General features: G+C 40.4%; 1 protein-coding gene across 2 annotated transcripts in view; it reads right to left on the reverse strand.

Moving 5' to 3' along the window:
* XRN2 (5'-3' exoribonuclease 2) overlaps positions 1 to 13,945 on the reverse strand; it is a 112,303-nt gene that overhangs the window by 31,668 nt on the left and 66,690 nt on the right. Inside the window, exons 22-27 of one of the 2 annotated variants that reach the window (XM_019516121.1) lie at positions 11,785 to 11,882; positions 11,608 to 11,687; positions 8,559 to 8,615; positions 2,751 to 2,819; positions 2,527 to 2,661; positions 949 to 1,082 (exon numbers count right to left, since the gene is read on the reverse strand). In XM_019516121.1, coding sequence (XP_019371666.1) covers positions 949 to 1,082; positions 2,527 to 2,661; positions 2,751 to 2,819; positions 8,559 to 8,615; positions 11,608 to 11,687; positions 11,785 to 11,882 — 573 coding nt within the window. Of the gene's footprint in view, positions 1 to 948; positions 1,083 to 2,526; positions 2,683 to 2,750; positions 2,820 to 8,558; positions 8,616 to 11,607; positions 11,688 to 11,784; positions 11,883 to 13,945 lie in introns of both variants that reach the window. The other variant, XM_019516120.1, reaches the window with a different exon arrangement.

Here is a 13,945-nt window from a genome sequence, read left to right on the forward strand (position 1 = left end):
GGTGGCCCTCCTCTGGACCCTCTCAATGTTGTCCACATCCCTCCTGAAGTGGGCTGCACAGAACTGAACCCAGTACTCCAGCTGTGGCCTGACCAGTGTTGCATAGAGGGGGAGGATCAACTCCTTGGCCCTGCTAGAGATGCACCTGTGGATGCACGACAAGGTCAAGTTAGCCCTGCCAACCGTGATCTCGCATGGTTGGCCCATGTTCACCTTGGAGTCAATAATGACTCCAAGATCCCTTTCTGCCTCTGTGCTCTCAAGAAGGGAGTTTCCCATCTTATAAGTGTGCTGCTGGTTACTACTGCCCAAGTGCAGCACCCTGCACTTGTCAGTATTGAAACGCATCCTGTTTTTGTTAGCCCACCCCTGCAACCTATCCAGGTCTTGCTGCAGTCTTTCCCTCCCTACTAGCATGCTCACTTGACCACAAATTTTGATATTAGCAGCAAATTTAAACAGGTTGCTTTTCAACCCATCGTCCAAATCGCTGATAAATAAATTGAACAGCATAGGCCCACGGACCAAGTCCTGGGGGACACCGCTGCCCACTTCCCCCCAGGTCGAATATGACCCGTCCACCAGCACCCTCTGAGTACGACCCTTCAGCCAATCTGCAATCCATCTGACTGTGTAGGCAATGCCACAGTCGCCTAGATTTTTAATGAGGATGGGGTGGGAGACAGTGTTTTAGATAGGATATAGGACAAAAATCCTTAAAAAGCAGAAAAATAATGCAGGTTTGGCAATATCTAGCCATTACTGAAAAGGTAATTAGTAACAGAAGCTTGGCAAAAAAACACCCAACTCATAACTTCTACACTAAATAATCCTTTAAACTTTACCAAAATATGTAACATGGATTTGTAACAACCAAAAGACAACAGATCAAATTAAACCCATTAAACTTGATAATGCGAGAAAATTAGAAAAAAACCCCAAACTTACTTGACAACAATTTAGGAATCTGTGGTTGTCCAGAAAAGAGCGGTCTGTACGGGTTTCCCTGATAAGCTCCGAGAGGGGCTGCATTGCTGTACATTCCACTTCCTGGCTGCCCTCTTTCCCTTGACATTGCATGGCTGTTATACGTAAGAAATGGAAGACAGAAATAATGTGATCTTTTTCTGAATGTCATCTTAGTAGAACAGCTGCTACCCAGTCCATCAAACACCAGTGTCCTCTCTGGTATATCAGTGAAGATGTTCATGAACAATGCAGTTATTCACTTCCAACAAGGGTCCCATACAATCGCAAACAGAGTAGAAACGGACATCGCCTGATGTTGCATTTGTGCCGCTATAAAAATGTTTATGGTGGCACAAGTGGCAAGCAAATATACATTCCTACCCTTTGTGAGGTAGTGTTACATAGTGCTGCTTTGTTGTGGCAGATGTCTATATGCTCTGTGGTGGGAACTGCCCCAGGAAAGGTGCTTCAGGAACCTGATCCTGCACAGTGAAGAGTTCCCATGCAGGACTGGGCCCCTCAAGCCCTGAGACCACCTGCCCACCTTTCCCTGCTTATGGAGACACAACCCCAGAGGATCTCAGAGCGCCTCTCTGTAAGCAGGGAAAGGTGGGATTCTCCACTTAGAGCCCCACCCTAGGGGACCTCCAGGGGCAGGTCTCCATAAGCAGGGAAAACTTGTGCAGGTGCTGGTGCAGAGGCACAGGACCCAGGGACCCCTGGCACTCTGTGCTTCCATGTCAGGATGCATGCAGCCTACTCCTCCACGCTGAAAGCTGCCCTTCATTGGAGCAGCACAGGTCAATGAGGGGCCCAGCAAGAAGGCACAGGGCGACATGGGACCTGGGGAATTCCTTTAAAATCCTTTAAAAATATTTTCTGTATTCGTACATGCATAGTCATCCCAGTGGCTGTACTCTCTTAAGGAGGAGGAAAAAAAAGATAAATAGCTACCTGCACATCTAGGTTTATAACTAATTTTTTCCAGTGTGTAAGCTCAACTCGTTCTCTTTTCTCATAGAGAAACTGCGCCAGAGCCCTTAATAATCAGAAAAATCATCTGGAATTTGAGCTGCAGTTACATGTAATGAACTAATTTTATCTTTGTTCAAGGTACTAACATAATCAAATGGATTTCTACGGCACAGCACACGAGCTTTGAACAGAAGTAATCTATGAAAACCTTATTAAAACACAGAAGACTTTCCAGTTCTAGTAACACAATCTTAAGTACCACTTCTAATATTCTCAATATAAATCTCCCATACTTCAAAAGAAGTACCCAAGAAAAAAGTTTAAAAAGCACAAAAGGAAAGCCAATTAGAAATACTTAGCAGACAAATATCAAACAGCAGAATGTAAGATACTACTATAAAATTCAAGTATTTAAAGAACATTCGGAAAACATACCAAATTTAAATATATAATTGCCTAAGTTTCTAACATACAAATGCCAAACTTCTAATCACAAATGACTATTTTTCATTACTGTTAGAAACAGGGAAGATAAAGTCTCCCAGCAAACCATTTAAGAGTGCTATTTTTAATGCTACTTACCCTAACGTTCTGAATGCTGACTGGTCCAAGTGAACAGGCTGCCTGTCTCTATTAAAACCAAGCTGTGGTCTCCATGGCCTCCCATTGTTGTTGGTTTTTTCCCAGTCACCAGGCTTCAGAACTGGGGGAGGTTTTCTGTGTGTTACAAATGACACCCTAAATAATATGAACCCAAACAAATTACGGAACAATGAAAAAAAAAAGAGCTGATAGCTGTTACTTACTTTGCCCCAGGTAACACCACAGCCTTGAAAACAAAGTCTTCGTTAAACTGGGGATCTTTGAAATTGATACTACAAGAAATTTCACAGACAGTTACGTCAGATAAATATTTAATCTCGCAAGTCAGTTGCGATTCCAACTACCGTAGCTAACAACTTCTCTCAAGCAAAGTGAAACTTCTCTCAAGCATCATAATGAAAGAATATTATGCTGTTATCAGAAGTGACACACATCACAAAAACGGAAGTCTTTCCAAAGTCTAACTACAGCGCAGACAGATGTAACAAGTGTATCGCTATCAAAGGACACAGATACAAACTGTTATTATGCACTCACATCTTCATGATTCTGTAACAATAAAAGATAAGCAAACCCACTCCACCCATAATCCTGCTTCACCTAGGGTCAGTTAGGGTGATTTAGCTTACTTTTATCATTGCAGGTTCATGGAGATAAGACTTAGCTTAACAGCTGTTCCATGCTTCCAAACAGGAGATCCCCCTCTACTTTTAAAACAGCTACAATGTTTGTCTACACAGGCAGTGGATAAAATTTCTATTTAAACACCCAATCCATAACTTGAACTGAACAGACATAGCTGGCATATCTTACTAGCACTTTTTATTGAAGGAGCTGTGCAGTTCTACTGCGCCAGACAGCCCCCTGCACAAAGTAGACCTATCTTCCTGCATCAGGAGCTGATCCAGAAGCATGTATATTCTCTAGGTCAGTTGCTGTTTTCAGCCTTTTTTCATTTGCAGACCCCTGAAAAATTTAAAATGGAGGGACAGACCCCTTTGGAAATTTTAAATGGAGGTGGGGATGCTTTTGAGTGATAAGTGTGGGTATTCACATACTTTTAATTGATCATAGTCATCTTTCACAGACCCCTTAGACATGGTCTGCAGACTCTTAGGGGTTTGTAGACCACAGGCTGAAAACCACTGCTCTAGGTAGTAATTAGTGCCATGTGAGGTCAGGAAGGGCATATTAACTTTTACATACATTGTGAATAAATTCCCAAGAAAAAGTACTAAATAGGATTATTCATTTGGGATCATATTTAAGGCAGATCTCCAAAATGGTCATGCCCAAAAGCACATCCACAGACACCTAGAGGTCATAACGGTTTGGCTGGCAAGCATAACTGTGGGCTCTTTGGGGCAGGGACTTTGTTCTGTGTTGGTTCAATGCTTCGAAAATTGGAAGTCTGGTCCCTGACTTGGTGCCACAGTAACAAAGACAAAACTCAAAAAATAAAAGGCATTAAAAGACAAGAAGCAGCCAGAGCCTATATATTCCCAGTGCTTTCAAGCCCTTCAAAAAGAGATCATAAGAAAGTAGAGCTGGAAAGGACCCCACAGTCCAACCCCCTGGCTCCAGGTAGGATCATCCCTGACTAAACCATGGCTATTTCATGGCTCCCATGTGGCATGGAAAAAGAGTATCCATAACCTTGAGAGAAATAAAGAAAATGCAGAGGTAGAGAGACCATGCACCCCAATTACTTCAATTCCAACCATACCAGTAGTGCTTAAGCTCTGGCCTGCAGGCCAACCATATCATTTAGTCCTTTAGTCTTTTTATGGGTCCAGAAATTTAGTGGAGACCCATAGGAAGCCCTGCAGGCTGGATGATGCAGCCATGTGCATTAGACCACGCTGGTATGTGACTGAATCTGGCTGCATATGGGATTGTACCCAGGGACCAACCCCAAATACAAACCTTGCACCACCCATTTAGGCCATGGGGCTGGTTAGGTTGAATACCACTGAACTATGCCAAACTTTTCTTTTCAACTAAGAAAACAAGCCAGACTGAAAAACAAATGGAAGAAGCTGGAGGGATTATGGTTTATTTCTTCAGTGACTAGGAAAAATGGTTGGTACCATGAGTTCTCATTTAGTGCTAAGACCCAAGGTTCTCTCTCTCAAGGGCACAGCAAAAAAGAAGGAGAAGATATTACAATAGAAAAAGGTGATTCTACTACAATAGCTGGTATGGGGGAGATGTAAGGCAGGTATGCCATCTGAAGCTACTTCTAACTTGTCATTGAAAAAGTGATTTAATTCCCATTTCACAGCATTTTTTTAAATAATATTGTAACAAGCAACGTTCTTAGTATTTCAGGCTTGAACTGCTCATAAATAGACAAAACTAACTGAACCTAATTTCAAACAGGGCATAAAGAGCAGACAGACCACAACAGTGATTTTTACTGTCTCAAGTATTTTACACATCTCCAGAAGTGAAAGGTTATGGGTACAAGCGTTAGACACCCACCATTATAATGTACCAACTTAAAGAAAATGAGAATGACACACAACACACTGGATATAAAAATCAATTTACTGTCAAGTGCATGAGTAATTCAATTCTTCTGTGACCAAAGATTTATCCTTGGAAATTTTACATTGTTCTTCATTCATCATGAAGTACGCTATTATCCTCCCAGAACACTGCATGTAGGAAAGTCAACATTTACTCCTACATAAGCTAAAATAAAACAGTGGACCAAATTAAAAAGAATCACCACTAACACAGGTAAAACATTTTGACTGGGGCATTTTTTTCCCCCTGGAAACTCATCTTCTCAGAGAAAATACCTGTCAACCCATACCAAGTCCTGGACAGGCCCTGCCCACACACAAATGCTGTAACCATATTTATTCATGCCAGGTCTTTAAAGAGGCCAACAGAATCTAGCCACTTCAGAGAAGTTTTCCAGGTAGCAGCGAGAGGTGTTCAAACGTAAAAACCAAGAGTTTCAAAATATTACCACAGATGAATTCTCTATGGAAAAGTTGCACTTTATAGATGGAAAATGGTCCCAGTGTCAAGGAAGAGCCCATCTATGGGTCTACTACTGGGTCACAGCATGCCAAAAAGGGATGGAAGTCTATGAAGAGAAGAAAGATTCCCTTTTATCACCACATGAAGGAGTTAAGACAGAAATAAGAAAGAGAATTAACTCCCAGCAGTGATCAATAGATACCTTTTTTTTTTTTTTTTTTTTAAAAAGGGAAAAGAACTTGCAGGATTCAATGACCAGAAGTCTGTCATAGTTTAACAGCCCTTTAAAAATGTGTTAGGGAAGTCTTGGGTCCCTGCAATTCTGCAAAGAACCTAATTACAGGACAAAGAGACTTGGAAGCAATAAGGAAGAAACTAGGAAGCAGTGCCTGACTGCCATCTCCTAGTAAGACCCAAACCTGGTATTCCCAAAGCAGGCTGGATGGAAGCTTTGTTCAGTGCTTTTAGACTGCTGGAAACTGAAGTGTGACCTGGACTGCTTAAAAAGGTAACAAATACAGAATCAAGGAGCCAGAAGACCTGGGGAAACTCTTTGCCAAGATCAGTAAGTGAATTCTGTCTTTTTGTGCATTGGTTTCTCAGAGCTGTAAGCATGTACAGTGAGGGGAGGGTAGTGCATGCATGTGTCCTGAGGAAGAATGTCCTGCATTCAAACATTGTCCAATTCATCCCAACTATGCAGCTGGTCCAATAAAAGATATCATGAAATTGTTGCCTGCCTTAAGGAGTCTAGTGCCAAAGTTGCTTTTGATTTTAAAATAAGATTCGGTGAAAAGCTTCAAAAAAAAGCAGAGCAGCTGAGGAAGTAGCTATACCACAGTTACAGGCTCTGCACTGTTAAGTGTGTTGCCAGAAGGTCAAGGGAAGTAATTATTCCCCTCTGTTCACCACTGGTGAGGCCACATCTGGAGTACTGCATTCAGTTTTGGGCCCCCCCACTACAAAAAGGATGTGGACCAACTGGAGAGAGTATGCCGGCGGGCGACAAAAAAGGCGAGGGGGCTGGGGGATATTACTTATGAGAAAAGACTGCGGGAACTGGGCTTATTTAGTCTAGAAGAGAAGAGGCTGAGAAGAGACTAAATAGTAGGGCTGTGTGAAACTTCCATTGCTGATTCAATTCAGCAGAGATTCAGCCTGATTCAGTGTCAGAATCTCCAAATCTGAATAAAATCAGAAGACCCTTTAATCTCTCTGAATTGAATTGGAACTCTCCAGATCTATTTGGAGAGATTTGGGAAAATTTGATGATTCAGGCAGAGAGACAACTTTAAATGTTTTTTCTACATACCTCAAGGTACCAGGTGGCTCGTGAATGCTGCAATGCTGGAGCAGATTGAGCATCCCATGGGAGCACAGGGGGATCCCCAGGGTGCTTGGCAGCAGACCCAGAAGTGAACCAGAAGCACTTCTCTGCCAGACTACACCCACGCTAAAGGGTAATTCTGAAAGCCAGGAACACCAGTCAAGTGACTGGTGCTCCCAAGGCTGGAAACCCAATCAGCTCATTGCCACTTCCAACCCCAGAAACATGTTGGTCACAAATTCAATTTAAGGCACGATGGGAACCAGCCATAAAATTATTACACATATTTTGTGTAATGCTTTTATGGCCGATTCCCTGTTTTAACACATCATTAACTGCATGAACATGTAGCCAGGTTACTATGGAAGATGCGATTAACTGGTTAATCACATCTTAAGTGTAGTGCCTTCCAAGGGCCTTGGCTGCAGCCAACACCAAATGTTGGAAGAAAGGTGGAAGAAAAAAGCCTCCAAACCCTGCTGATGGCTATAGCAACGAAGGGGAAAAAGTTCCTTCCTGACCCTTTGTAGCAATCAGCAAAGCCTAGAAACATGGAATAACCATACAACCTGTATTCTGCTCTGAACCTGGGGACAGCAAACATAACTCCCCATGCAACACCTCTTTTGGGAAACCCAGAACTCCTTTTTCTGCATTCCCCTGCATAAAAATTATCCCAACTCCTTTAATCTTGTTGCATAACTAAGGCAGCTGTGGAGGAGCTCTTTTTTGTTCTCTTTCTGCTGAGTGTGGTCCTCTCCAATATCCACCTACTTTAGGCTGGAGAGTTCTCCTTGTGACCTCCCAGCAGCAAGCGAGCACAAGCAACGAGAAAGGGGGCTGGGGGAGGGAAGGGGGGAGACAACTCCTGGACTTCTAACTGTTGTCTTTCAACAGCACTCCAAGCATAGCTACTCTAAGATCAGCCCTGGACAATGCATATTCAACCTCTTAAAAACCTTCAGCGAGGGAGATTCCATACCTTTCTCCAAGCAGTCTATTTTACTGTTTCTAACAGAGATGTTTTTTCCTGATATTCAATCCAAACCTACTTTGCTACAACTTCAAACTACTAGTAAATATGTCCTGCTCTCTGCAGAAAGCGAGAAAATAAAAAAGTGTCCTCCCTCTTTTTTTTTTATGGCAGCCCTGCAGTATTTGAAGACTTATTACATCCCTCTTAAACGCATTTTCCGCAAGCTGAATCTGCCAATTTCTTTCAGCCTCTTTTCATATACCTTGCCTTCCAAGCTACTCATCATTTTTGTCTCCTGCTTCTGGACCTTCACAACATCCCTTTTAGAATATGGAGTTCTCAAATATCAATATTAAGAAAATTATTAAGAAAATATTCAGCACAGACTAACTTAGGCTTTTAAAATAAAATTAACATATGTTTTAACCATGACAAAATTGCTGTCCTCTTCATGTCAATCAGCTGGATCCCGCTGTGTTCTCATTATGACATTCTATATTTTAGTGAAGGTTTAGTAAATATCAAATATTTCTTTGTAAGCATATGACAGAGACTTAATTTTAAATACAAGCTTAGCTTCCAAAGCAATTTTTTGAAAGAAAGAATTCCATGACAAATTCAATAACTGAGAACCCTCAATCACATTAGGCCTTGATAGACTCATTTCAACAAGCAAAATATGCAACAAGTACATTTTACACAACATTAGTTTACCTGATTGCAGAATTCTGTGTCAGGTCACGCAAGGTTGGAACAGGAGACTGCACTGCTCTAAAAAAACAAGGTAGAGAGATAGAGAGAAACAACTTTGTCTAAAGGTTGCACTCTAATTCTGTATTATTTTCATCTCCTGTACTTTAAGACTGTTGCAATAATTCATATCACTCAAGCAGTCCACAATCCATAAAGCTACATTTTAAAAATGTGCTTCTTTGCAATTTAAAAGAATGACAAGTGTTCTGTTTTTATGTTTTGGGTTTTTTAAAACATGTTAACAGCTGTTTAGCTGTTTCCAAATGGCATAAAAGTTCCTCTTCTAACTAAAGCATAGCATGCTATTTTATCATTTTTTTTCCTTAATAACCTGGATAAACTGCGCCCCTTTTATCCAAGAAGTGAATAACAGTTGACACCAAAATAAACTGCCATTGTTAGTAATCGGGATTTACTTTCTTTGCTCCTGCCCATAAACAATTTCAAAATATCACATAGCTTAAGTTGACCCAGAAAGCCATGCCATTAGGCAATGCTGTGGATTCAACTACAAGGCACAACAATATATTAGGTATGTTTTAGTTTTTTGTGACCAAATTAAAATGTTTTTTGTAAGCAAATCCATGACTTATTTTGAAGGTAGCAACACACTCCTGCCTAACACCTGATCAGAGTTGTGGGGCAGAAAATTTTCCAGTGCTTTATTTTTGTGTGGGAAATTTTCCATTTCTAAAAATTCATTGTTTCATAAAATTCATTAGTAACAGTGAATGGCTGCCAATACAATATTAGGCAAGCTTGGCAGTTTCAAAGCTGTAATTAGTGTTTTTCAGGCGATTATCCCTAGGAAGTGTGTGAGAAAGTACATATATGTTTGGTATTGATGGATTAAAAGGAGGTTAAATACACTCACATAACAATCCAAACCAAAAATCAAGTTATGAATTCACCTAATTGGCTGTGCAGGTCAAATCAAAACCAAATGAAGGCACCGCTAAGCTTGTTTCTACTTCTCAAAATCTCTTGCTTCTGGAGAATCAGGCAGAAGCACAATTAGTGAAGAAGCTGCTATGTGATAAGTTGCCCTTGCCCATAGACTCATTGGTAAAACCATCCTTTAGTGAAAGAGAATGCGGTTCAAGTAGTTCTGCATGTGATTCTACCCATAGTGACGGTGAAACTGGAGGTGCCGCAATGGCCTAAGTGGATGAGAGTTGAACTCTGTTGAAATAGATGAGTGGGCAACCATGGCATATCATGCACAGTTCTTTGGGTGTGCTAAAATTAGTGTGTCAGTGTTTAGTGCTTTCATTGTTTTTCTTAAATTTAGACAAACAATGTAAGGGAAATACATGCTATTGTATCTTTACATTTTTACAAGTATTGAAATAAAAATAATTTCTTTCCATGTGAAGCTTTGAATTTGTTTGAATATAACATTTAAACCACATTAAGTGTGCTGTATTTCATTTTTTTCCTAATCAAACATTTCAGTTCAAATGCTTGTGGCTATTAGGACATAAAATTCACATGGAGGTACTTTTATAGTTTTGTTTGCTAAATGTAAGTCAAAAAAAACATGATCACATTCTATTTAGGGCATTAGAAAATGTTCCCATTCAAATTTTCCAGAAAACGCACATCTCTGCACTTGATCATATACATTCCAGAAAAAACAACTGTTCTTCATGCAAGAGGAGCTTCTATCTCCTTAGCTGCATCTATGCTACAGAATTTTAGCAAAAACTTGCCATGCGTTTATTGCTACATCAATGAATTGTCTAGTTAGTAATGTAGACTGGGGTTTTAATGACTCGGAGCCTTGTCTGCATTTTAAGTGCCACATGTCACATTACCATTCAACCTTTCTGAGATTTCTCTGAATTACCATCCAGTACAGTTCAGACCTGCTAAAAAAAACAAACCGCAAACACAAAATCTCTCATATACCTGAATCATGCCTATCAATGTTGGACAAAATAGACTAGGTTATGTTACTTGATGAATACAATCAAGTGGTTGAGAAGAAATCATTCTTGGAGGAGTTTCTACTTTTTTATATCAATATGGTCACTACGTTTTGCTTACTTGCATAGCAAAGCCTTTTATACCTAATTTCCAATAAATTCACAAAGGAAACTTATACTTCATTTAGAAAGCTAAGCGTTAAATGAAAGCTTGCTTGTTTTTTGTTTTTTATTAATTACAACTGTTCCTGAACATTTCCGTGAAGGTCCAGATAGAAAACACCAGAGCATGGATTTCTCCAAATTGTCCTCTAATGCATGCAACACTGAGGACAGCTGATATTACGTGCCAGTGAACATAATCCAACAAAGCATGCACTGCTGCAAACTCCGCACTGTCAACGAGCGAAATTCCTCAAATATAAAAAGGGATCAGAAACCAAGACGACATGAGATTATTTCATAGATTTCATAGACATTAGGGCTGGAAGGGACCTCGGAAGGTCATTGAGTTCAGCCCCCCGCCCAAAGGGCAGGAAGTCAGATGGGGTCATAGGATCCCAGCAAGATAAGCATCCAATTTGCTGCATTGGAAAATATCAAGCTCATCAACGAATTTAACATGTGTTCATGTGTTATAAACCCTTTTCTCTTAGTTCATGGTGCATAAAATTCTCTTTATGCCAAATACATAAAAACAATCTTTCAAAGGAGACAATGACAAATATGAACCTCTTAGTTTCATAAACAATTAAAGCCATTTTGTAGAACACTAAATATTTCCAGTGCTAACTGAAACCCAAACCATATGAAGTAGAAAAAAAACAATGTAAGTGGTGAACCCATCAAGACTAGCTCGAGTTTTAACATGGACAGTTATTACAGTCTGGTCTGAATCCCAATGTAAATTTTTAAAAGATTAACTGAAGTTAAATTAAAGTTAAAAACTTCATTTAAAAATATATTAAGACATTAAGTTTTTGGTTTTGTTTGGGGGCAGGGGAGATCCTTATTTCAGTTTAGACAAAACTGAAGGAATTATTTTTCAGCAAACAACAACTCATACTGAAGGCTATACTTACTCATCTGGAAGAACTGCATTTTCATTCAGTGAAAGTTTTCCCTGGATTCCATGGCACAGTTCTGGGGGCATATCGACTGGCTACGGAAAAAATAAACTGTTCAGCTGAGACAGACAACCAGACCACTATTACCACCACCACCAGAAATGCAATATCTTTAGAACAAATTGAACTTACCTCTGTAGTACTGGATTTATAGAGCTCTGCAATGAAGTCACAAAGGCTGTGATTTTTTCCAACAAAGAGAAGGTCACCACCCAGACTATTTCTTCGGTCTAGAAAAGAAAAAGCCAGAAATTCAACAGAAGAACACTAGCAAAAAAGTGCCAAAAAGAGTACACCTGGATGATATCCACTTTCAGCAGACAACTAATTTCTGCAGAAGAAAGTTTCCCTTCCACTGAGAGGAGACCAATGTACAAACTACATTTGACCTATGCCCACATTCTTCTATGGTACTGTTCAGAGAGAAATAAGGGTTTAAACAGATGTCACCTTTATTCATCTTTGTGCTGCCATAAAATTATGGCAGCAAAAAGCAAAAGCAACATACCTGTTGTTGCAACAAGAATGCCCAAATCTGTCACCACATCCGACAGTAGTAATAACGTATGCCACTCTATAGCAGGGGACATCTATTTTGCTTTATGGTGGGAGAGAACGGGCAGCCAGAAGCTACCCATGCTCTCCAGCCCCCCTGGGCAGGGGCTCAGAGCCTTAAGGGTCCCAACCCTACACACCTTGGGAATTCTTAGGCAGGATCAAGCCCCTCAAGTCCTGCGAGAGCCTGCCTGGCTTTCGGTGTTTACTGGGTACTTCTACACAAGATGCCAGAATCACAGCAGATTAATTATACCGCACATCAGTGCAGCAGACAAAAAACTGTGCTAATGAGCTAATGCGCAGTACCTTGAACAAAGAATTAATTTACTACACATCAGGGTCACAAAAAAGCGTGTGCCATAGCTACTGTGCAGTAGCACTGATTACAGCACATTAAGTTAGTAACCTGTAATAACAGTACTAAACTTAACATGCCATGATTATGGTGCATTAATGAATGTGTAGACATGCCTACTGAGAAGTGCCCCCAGGATCTCCAGAACATGTCTGTGTAAGTGGCAAAAGTTGGGTAGGTGCTCCTAGAGCTTGAGGGGCCCAACTGGGGAAAGCAGAAAGCTAGGCAGGCATTTCCAGAGCATTAGGCATTGGAGGAGCCTAATCCCGCACAGGAATTCAGGGTACTCAAGACTGGGCCCCTCAAGCCCTCGGAGAACATTGTCCTACAGCATCAATGGGTGAGACAACAGTCCGTGACAGTTGGAAGGCCAGAAGGTCCAAGGCAGCACTAGTGGCCCTACAGGATCAAAATGATGCTTGGAGACTGCCTTAAACTGCTTTGAGAGCCAACTCAAAATTTTAGGATTTTTTTCTAGGGAAGAAAGCATTTTTCTTTCCATGATAATTATTCAGGCAGACAAGTTTCTGCTACCATGTCTGTTCAGTGTGCCCCAGAGGTTAGACTTGTTTTGGACACCTTTTAAAGAAGCAATAGAAATAGTTGCCAGATTTAACTCAGATGAGCCAGTGGTCCATTTAAGAAATTACAAAGACAAAAATCACGAAGTGTATCTATGCTAAAGGCCTAATATTGAAAATCTAAATTATCTTGCACAGGAAGAAAGGGACCTCTATTCACAATGCCTCAGCTGGATGTAACCCAGATAAAATAAGTCTGAACCTGGAGAGAATCCTGATCTACCTCATGACATGGCTGAAAATGTTCCCAACATAGTACTTCAACTAAAGGTGCAAAGTCAAAAAAGTAACTGATGCATCAGCCTGTGTAGAACTCAGAAGCTAGTCTAGAAGATTTTCTATATCTTGTTTAGATACAGTTTGCCTGACGGAAAGGACTTGCACAGGGCCATTCAGTTTTTACCAAAATCTATCTTGCCACAGGAAAATATCTGAATATATTTTTACTGAAATGTGTTCATCTAACAATTACTCATTTAGGCAGGGTATAACAGCTGGATCATTCAACACAATAACCTGAAAATTAGTCTTCAGCTTCAAAATCTTGTTTGGGTCTATTTACTTTAAAATACGTGCTAACAAAAGCTGGAGATTCTGTTTTTACATCAAAGATTTACAGCCACTGAATCATACGTGAACAAAGGCTGCAGCCTGGCATAAGGAAATCAATAGCAACAATCTATTATTACATCTTGCTCATTTGAGGTTTAATACTGTATACAAGACAAGTACACCAATAATGGAAGCCTTAATAATCACCAGGGATCCAGGTTTTCTGTTTCCCCACGGGGAAAAAAAA

Source organism: Gavialis gangeticus, unplaced genomic scaffold (genome assembly GCF_001723915.1).
Source record: "Gavialis gangeticus isolate Ggan-Ray unplaced genomic scaffold, GavGan_comp1, whole genome shotgun sequence".
Taxonomy (NCBI): domain Eukaryota; kingdom Metazoa; phylum Chordata; order Crocodylia; family Gavialidae; genus Gavialis; species Gavialis gangeticus.